The sequence below is a fragment of the Brassica oleracea genome, unplaced genomic scaffold (assembly GCF_000695525.1).
Source record: "Brassica oleracea var. oleracea cultivar TO1000 unplaced genomic scaffold, BOL UnpScaffold00689, whole genome shotgun sequence".
Taxonomy (NCBI): domain Eukaryota; kingdom Viridiplantae; phylum Streptophyta; class Magnoliopsida; order Brassicales; family Brassicaceae; genus Brassica; species Brassica oleracea.
This window is the reverse complement of record NW_013617438.1, coordinates 108,539-118,187: the sequence shown is the minus strand read 5'-3', so window position 1 is coordinate 118,187 and position 9,649 is coordinate 108,539. Positions and strand designations below refer to the sequence as shown.

Here is a 9,649-nt window from a genome sequence, read left to right as displayed (position 1 = left end):
GAGTATTTTACGAGGAAACCCTTTCGTGGTTGTTACGTGTATTTTGCGAGGAAAATTTTTCAAGGTATTTACGTGTAGATTACGAGGAACTCGTTTCGAGGTATTTACGAGGAAATATAGCGACGTCCTTACGTGGAATATTGACGTGGTCTTTACGACGAATAGCTCTACTTCGTCTTTACGACGAAATATATTCCTCGCTAAGTTACGACGAATTAGCGAGGAAATATGTGTTATGACAGACGAGTAACGAGCAAACGCGCTTCCTCGCTAATTCGTCGTAAAGCCTCTTTTACGACGAAATAACGAGGAAAACCGCCCTCGTTAAGATTATGTTTTCTTGTAGTGTCGACTATTTTCCTTAGAATGTCAAGATGGTGGGGAAAGACAAACTCTGGTACGTTCAGTTCGGTCGTCTGGTCGTGGTTCCAGCCGAAACTCCATTCCGGACGTACGCGGTTCGATACAGTGGACGACACGTGCAGTACGGCCGGGGTGATTGGATGGAACGATACGGACGGTACGTTCAACACGATCTGATGGTAAAACCTCGGTTGGGTCGAGCTGGTTGACAAGATCACCACCTTGGGCCGTGTCCATGGTCTGAGCCGATCGATGCTCGATCTGGATTCTGTCAGAAACCATATACCCTAAAACCAAATCTTAGACCATAAACCCTAAACCCAAAATGTATACCCTAAATCCAAATTCTAGACCCTAAACCCAAACCTAGAGGCTATAGGGTTTGGGTTTACGGTTTACGGTTTGGGTTAAAGTCTATGATTTGGGTTTAGGGTATAGGGTTTGAGTTTAGGTTATAGGGTTTGAGTTTAAGGTATAGGATTGGGATTTAGGGTTTACGGTTTGGAATTAGGGTCTAGGATTTAGCTCTAGGGCATATGGTTTGGGTTTAGGATCTATAATTTGGGTTTAGGATCTATGATTTGCATTTAGGCTTTAGGATTTAGATTTAGGATCTAGAATTTAAGATCTTGAATATATGATTTTAAATTTAGGGTTTAGCTGCCGACGTTACTGTCGTTAAAATTGACGTCATTCTTTTTTAATTATTTTTAAAAAAATATTAAAATATTTTATTTAATAATCTACATGGTACTTTAATTTTTTTTAGAAAGTGAAGTAAATTTAAAGGTTCATCCTAAGTTTTGTTCATAAATAGAGAGATCATGAGAGTCGAACTGAATCATTAATCAAGTGAATAGGCAAAGAAACCAGCATGGAAGATCCAAGGATGAAGCTCCACTGTGGCCTTACCACTAATAATTCGGCAGCTATGTTTTGGCCTCCATGAGAAAGGTCTTGACTTCGAACTTGTCTTCGTAGATTGGATTGCTGGTGAAGCCAAAACAAAAGCCTTTCTTACTAATCTCAACGTACACCTCTCCAACCCTTGACAAAAAAAATATACATATATATATATATATATATATATATATATATATATTTTACGGTATATATCTTTCATATTTTTCTAATCTTTCATTAATGACTTACATGTTATGAACTATTATATGGATGTCCATATAGGCTCATAGGCCCATGTTCTAGACGGTTCTAAATCCTAGTTCTGTATTCCTATATATATGTATGTTGTCTATGGAATAATAATAAGAACAACCAATTCTCTCTTTCTCTTGTTTCACAACACGTTATCAGCACGAAACTCAAAGAAACCTTGAGCCAAAGTTTCCGACCCTAAAAACCCTAACTCTCTCTCTCTCTCTATCGAAACCCTAGACGACGAGAACCTTAATCCCTTGATCATGAACCTTCATCCCGATTGCGAACCGACGATCCGATCTCAGCCTGTTCGAAACGGCGATACCGATCTCAGCTTGTTCGACCGACGATCTCAGCAAGTTCCAGTCCGAAATCTTCTATTGTTCAATCGGTGGTCCATTCAACCCAATTGGAGGTTTAAGGTAATTATCAAACCCTAATCGGATTTACATGTAAAAATTGAAAACTATATCCTAAAACCCTAATCATGTTTTACATAATCGAAACCCTAATGATTAAAATCAAAACCCTAATGATTAAAATCAAAACCCTAATGATTAAAATCAAAACCCTAATGATTAAAATCAAAACCCTAATGATTAAAATCAAAACCCTAATGATTAAAATCAAAACCCTAATGATTAAAATCAAAACCCTAATGATTAAAATCAAAACCCTAATGATTAAAATCAAAACCCTAATGATTAAAATCAAAACCCTAATGATTAAAATCAAAACCCTAATGATTAAAATCAAAACCCTAATGATTAAAATCAAAACCCTAATGATTAAATCAAATCCGTAAAATTATCAAACCCTAAAACCAAAACATATTCGATTTATATTGTAAAACCCTAATTAAACTAAAGTATCAGATCTGATTATTAACACAACCAGATCAAATAAAGCTTGATTAAAATCGCTACATATAATCTTTAAAACCCTAATCGAATATTTTGAATCAAAATATGTTTCTGTTTTGAACTAGTCCTAATCACATGCTAGAACCTGATCTATCTGAACATTGAATATGATTGCATGATCTGATAGAATCCATGTACTAGGCTTGCTAAATTCATAATTGAAACCTTTTAAATCGTCAAAACCTAGCGGTCTAAGCAAAACCCTAATTGTGATAAGTAATAATCTAACGATGTACTTATATTCTAACGATGATAGAAAACCCTTACTACATGTGTATGCCATTATGAGCAGACAAATAAACTGAATTTTAATAATTAGGAGTTAGCAAATTAATTCAGCTAAGTTTAATTTCGTAGAAATAGATTTTCTGGTTGGATCGGTTTTATTTGCTCATTACGGTCAAAGTTTACTGTTGTATTTATAATCAATTCAAATTATACAGATTTATAATATCTACAACTTAGGTCATGTATTCTATATTTACCATCATTGCTTGTCTAATAGGCAAGTAGATGAATCAATAACTCTAATTATTTATAATATATATATCAGATATGACATGGTAGCATATTTTATTGTGTAGAACATTAATTTGATGAACTAACTTTTGCTTAATACGATTTACTGTTTAATACTTTAGTGGTACTACCGAAAACTACTTTTATGAATTATGATTTATTTTCATATCTCCTTGAAATTTATAGACTTAGAAAATTATTTGTAATTTACGAGTCTTTGGATTATATATTGATGTTTACTAACAACATTAGCCATATTTTATTAGCAAATTTAAGTATTTCAGGATTGATTGTCCTCCCTAAAAGAGAATAAATCATGTGAAATTATAACCAACCGGAAACATGAGCAGTTGGAATTCGCATCTCCATTGGACTTTTACTTGTCAAGATAAGTATTTTATTTTCATGCCTTATATAAAAGGTTAACTACATTTTAATTAGGTAAAATTAGGGCTGTTCAATATGGCAAAACCGAACCGTACTGAACCAAACCAAACCGAAATAGATAATATAGTTTGGATTTGGTATATACCATGCAAACCGAATGGATATGATTTTTAAAAAACCTTAGGATTTGGATATGGTTTGGTATATAACCGATAAATGGTTTGAAGTTGGTTTAGATAGTTTAAGTGGACACATGTTTAATTTGGTTATACATGGTTATTAATTTGGTTATACATGGTTATTTATTACTTGTGCCGTAAGGCACGGCATCTTTTAGTATCGAAAAAAAAAACTTACGTTTGTATATATATTTTCCATAAAGACACACTTGTGTAGCTTTATTATTGTTATTGATTTATTGCGGGAGATATTCGTTAGTTTATATGGAATTTGGAATTTACGCATTGACATTAGTGCATAAAAGCTCAGTTATTGTTATTGATATATGAATTCAGAATTAAACTTTTGATGTCTAACATTGACTAATAGCCATATTTATATGAGCAAATTTTAAGTATTTTCATGATTGAGTATCATCATGTGAAATTATAACCAACCGGAAACATGAGCAGTTGGAATTCGCATCTCCATTGCACTTTTACTTGTCAAGATAAGTATTTTATTTTTATGCCTTATATAAGACGTTAACTACATTTTAATTAGGTAAAATAATTCGCACGAAAATTGATATATGTGATATAAAAGTAGTTCACTAAATTGATTGATTGGTTAAACCTTGTTAAATAGCATGAAATTAAGAATTTAGCTAATAAAATAATTACTATAGGTATTTATTTCTTGATATAATAAGATACTTCTGTTAATACATCTTTTTATATAATTTGATTATTATTATTCATTACCATTATATATATAGAATTTTAAGCTTAAATCACTTCTAGTTGATTATATATATTCTCTGAGTAAAATATGATATTATATTTGAAAAATGAAAGACCACATTGTTTTCTAAGGAAGTGGCTACAAAAGTTGTTGTAGACGTTAATGTGGATATGTATATGGTCAAAGTAGACCCCAATGAGTTTCTTTCTAGAAAAATATTCTCAAAAGAAGTGAGAAAATAAGTATGGTAGCAAATAAGAGATATTTCTCTGACTTTATAATGAAAGAAACTAGTGTGAGTACAATGTCTTGTAGTATCAAGATTATTGGAAGCTCTAAAAGAGCATATACATGTATGTCTATGGGAATGAAACTTATACTTTCTCAAGTCTCAAAGATCAAAAGGATCTAAGATGTAACACATGACCTTAAGTTGGGTATGTTGTTGATTTTTAGTTGAGATTCACTTCGAGATTGACAAAAATGCAGTGTTATCATCTCGAGGGGGAGAATTAGAGAATCTCACATCCCTAGTATGTGTAACATCCATAAGTATGTTCACACTGGAAATAGATTGAAGAGTCATTTATAAAATAAAACCAAGGGATTGTACATCTACAAAATATTGAGACAATAAGTAAAGAGAAATCTTGAATACCTTGAATCACAAGTATTACCCAAGGCACTATTGTATTCTACTGCACAATGATTAGAAATGGAGATAAATGTAATAGTAAACCAGAAGTTTACTGACCGTGTAATGTTTGGCAAGCCGGTTATGCCATCCTGGTTTAGTAATGATACGAAAGATAATCATATGGACATTCGTTAAGGAACCAGAAGATTCTTACGAATGATCTGCTATATGTTGTTTGCTTACAAGGCAATATAAGAATACAATTTTCACCCGTTCAATAGATTTGGAGTCTATGTATACAAGGAAATGTTTGTGGGCTTGATCACCCACTGGTGGACTGATCATCCACCATATGATTAATGCATCGACAAGAAAGTCGTATGTATCCTTGTCAAAGATCTGCAACCTAATGTTTGCGAGACTAATTGGTAATACTGGTAAAATCACAAGCCTTTGATGATTATTTTATGCATGTATGGATACATGATGAACATCTTGTAGCTAATGTTCATATTTAAGATGTGGCAGCATTTATTCGCATAATGCCAAAGAGTGATTAAGAACTCTCCCCATCAAACTTGTTTTGGGTCAGGAACCAAAGATCCCCATCTAAATTTTTCTGGATAAGTTGTAGTTGTTCCACCACACAACTAAAAGATGGGACCTCAAAGAAGGTTATGAATATGTTGGATATGATCTCCATTGATAATAAAATCTAGAAGATTTTATAAGATTTATCTAAAGACTCAAAGTTAGTCTATCCAAAATTAGGGAGAGAAAATAAACAGCTAGAAAATGAATGAGTTGAATGAATTTTCATTGATCCTCGGACGAAAGAGAGTTAATAAAAGTCCAAAACTGAATTTATGGAGATAATTCTATTACAAAGATTAGAATATGAGTTGCCAGACTCATTTACTGGCCTAAGAAAGTGATTTAGTCACAAGTACCAGCTCTAAATGCTCCAATTAAAATGAGTACTCCCAGAAGGACAATATCAAACTGCTAACGAGTCTAAAGAGCGCTTAAAGCGTGATAGACCTATCGGTTCCAAATAATAATCCTCGAAAAATAAAAGGAGCATGAATGAGAATGGCATAATCGAGAAATAAAATATTAAGGATCTCAAGAAGAGATAGAAAACATGACAAGAAAGAAATTCAGGTACCTGAGAATAAAAAAATCTCAAATAGCTATGCCATGTATGAAACAATATGAACCGATATCAAATCGACGTCGTGAATACATATGCATGCAATGTAGCAGTTGATAAGAATGAGGATCATGAACCATCTATTGAAAAGTGTACACACAAAAAGAAAATAATAGGCCAAAATGGAAATAAGCAATAGATGAATGATTAAATCTCTTGGAAAGAGAAGAGTATTCGGACTGATAGTTCGTACACCTAATGGTGACCAGTGGCACACAAATGAGTCTTTATGTGAAAGAATGAATGAGATGATGAAAAGTTATGAGATGAAAGGAGTAGTTTCACAAGAGTTCTCACAAAGACCTGAAATTGTTATAAGAAACATATCATCATGTGGTGGAAGCATCAACTTTCAAGTTTCTTTTGTCTGGAAAGAATTGAAAGCCACCGGAAAATGACAATTATGTGAAACATCCAGAAGGATGTGAATTGTAAGAAGCAGTAAACCCCATAAGTATTTGGGCTGCGAGAAACAATAAGTGCTAGTTCTCGAGAACATTACCGCGCGAGTATATTGAGCATATAAAGGAAATAATTCTTGGTCATGAAGTACCATGATATATATTGGAAATTTACTAATCTCTTTCATGATTGAAAGATGTGGTTTCGTATGAGAAGAAGGATATTCATACTTGTAACTTTTACAAGAAGCAAAGGAATAACTCGTATGTATAAGTATACATAATCTGAAGGTGTAAAAGATTGTCTTTAAAGGAAATTTGAACATGGATTCCAAATAGACCAAGATATGATATTTTGTGTGAAAGTAATGTTATGGACAAGAAGCCAATGGTCTAAGACCAAGATATGATCTTTTGTGTGAAAGTAATGTTATGGACAAGAAGCCAATGGTCTAAGAGATTATCTGACAATCAAACGAGTTTATTCAGTAAGAATATGCTTGTAGCAATTCTGAAAAAGGATGATATATATGATGAGAATACTTCTCCCAAAGATGATGCTTCCAGGGGGAGAATATGATGATGTGCGTAGTTGTACTCTTTTTCCTTATCATTGGTTTTGTCCCATTAGGTTTTTCATGTCAAGGTTTTAACGAGACAACAAAGAACACGCAAATGATAGATACCTAAAGAGGAATGTTATCGCTTAAGTGATGAAGATCTATCGATATTCCAATGTGTTATTGAGATTAAGAGAAGCAAAAGAAAATGATCAAGATCAATCATACTTGAAGAAGAATCAAGGCATGAACACATTCCATTTGCGAGAAAGAATCAAAGGTCGAAAGTTTTCCAATCAAAGGAGGCCTTCTAAATAGAATTAAAATGTGAACTTGGTGTCTATAGAAAGATATTTGAGTCTACTTTCATCTCTAGTTTGAATCAAGTCATTTCGGATGATAGAACTCTAGATATGGTAGTTTTCGTGGGACATGTAGAAGCTGTCTCTGAATACCTAATTTCGACTGGTATCCCAAATATTGCTCATTATTTCCATCTTACCAGATCAAGACTGGCGCCTAAAGTTAAACATGAATGTTAGCTTCGATTTACAAGTGGTTTGAAGTCATTTTGTTCTACGGTCATCAAGATATTCAAGTTTCAGTGAAGAGTGTCAAATCTGCCAAGAGAAGTGAACCGGTCCAAGCCAAAGACGAAGGAGTTAATTCATCACATTGGATTGTGACCTATCAGATATCTCAAGTTATGTTCTCATTAGGGGGAGTAGATGCGCGCTGCACTCTTTTTCCCTTCACCACAGTTTTTTCCATTGAGTTTTCCTGGTAAAGTTTTTAATGAGGCAGCATCTAAGGCTCTTTAGGAAATATTTTGTATGATGGACATCCAAGGGGAAGACATCCAAGGGGGAGTGTTATGACTATTATATGGATGTCCATATAGGCCTATATTCTAGACGGTTCTAAACCCTAATTCTGTATTCCTATATATGTATTCCTATATATACGTATGTTGTCTATAGAATAATAATAAGAACAACCATTTCTCTCTTTCTCTTGTTTCACAACATTACATAAATTTTTGTTTGTGTATCTTTTCAGCCATTTGGTCGAGTTCAGATTCTTGAAGATGGGGATCTTAAACTTTTTGGTATTGCAACTTCATTATATATTTTAGACAGATTGGTCTTTAATGGTCACTACGAATAATCTTATCTTTTAAGATGGTAAATTATCCACAAAAACCAAATTGTAACCAAACTAATAATCTCTAAATTTGCCAGTATGAAGTTTTTAATATATTTTTAACAATTAAAATTTTCTATATATTGGGGTACAGATGAAACCTAATCACATATATAAGATGAATCAATCTATAGTGGGTCAAAAGTTGAATAAATTATGATTGAGTCAAAATGACTCATTATCCTAGTGTCACTAGGTTCTTTTATAAATGGAGATGAATTTAGAATTTAAGGTGCTTTGATTTTTTTTGTAGAATCAAAAGCGATCACGCGGTACCTAGCCGAACAATACAAAGACGGTGGAACAGACCTATTATCAAATGATCCCAAAGAGAGAGCAATTGTATGGATGTGGATGGAAATAGATACAAATCAGTTTTTTTTTCTTTTTGCATCAACTCTCATCGGAGAACTCAACATAAAACCATTCCAAGGTTTAGCCACTGACTTTACGTTGGTTCAGAAAAACAAAGAGAAATTATCTGAAGTCCTCAACATCTACGAGGCTCGTTTAGGCAAGTCGAGTTACTTAGCCGGAGAAAGCTTCACTTTAGCAGATCTTCGTCATCTTCCACCTATTCGCTACATGTTGAAAATGGAAGAAAAAGGCGTGAAAGACTTGATCTATTCACGTCCCAATGCAACTGCATGGGTTGAGAAGATGAAGTCGAGATCCGCTTGGCTAAAAACAGTCGTACAAGGCGGTCATATCTTTGAGCTGATGAAGCAATGTTGTCTACCTATACAGTTTGAGTCGTCATATCACGAGGTAACCGTTGTGGCTAAGACAACTGCGCTGGTGACTGGGAACAATTAAGTCATCATGCATGGTCCCATTGTATGATCCAATATGTGTGTTTTCTTTTATCTAAAAATATCATCATGATGCATGGTCCATTGTATGATCCATTATGTGTGTTTTTATTCAAAAATATCATCATGCTTTGTATGTTTGTATTAAAAATAAAAATTCACCTTGTGATATAAAATTTTATTATTATTATTATTATTATTATTATTATTATTATTATTATTATTATTATGTTGAGTATTGTGAAATATAGTTTCGAAATAAAATTTTAATTATTATTATGCTACACTTGGAAAGTACGTAACCCTTCAAATCTAAAATACTTATTTTTCGTAATTAAGTAATTTTTATAGCTATGCGGCCAGCACCAAAAAAAATCTGCAGCATAAAAAAGGAAAATTAGAAAAATGTGATACTCTCAACTTTTATTTATCCTAATAAGATTTTTGATATTTTTGGTCATTTTGGACAGGTTTTGCCTTTCTATAATAGAAAAAATAGTAAAATAAATTTTAAAAATATAAAAATATGAAAACCATTGGAAACATAAGTATAACTTTTATATGTTTAAA

At 32.9% G+C, this 9,649-nt stretch overlaps 1 protein-coding gene across 1 annotated transcript; it reads left to right on the top strand.

Annotated features, from left to right (window-relative positions):
- Positions 1-1,237: 1,237 nt before the first annotated feature.
- On the top strand, positions 1,238-9,083 carry LOC106319917 (glutathione S-transferase F14). The gene is given in 4 exon segments (XM_013758309.1): positions 1,238-1,297; positions 1,299-1,394; positions 8,124-8,172; positions 8,521-9,083. Coding segments are annotated over 4 exon segments (768 nt in total).
- The last annotated feature ends 566 nt before the right edge of the window (positions 9,084-9,649 follow it).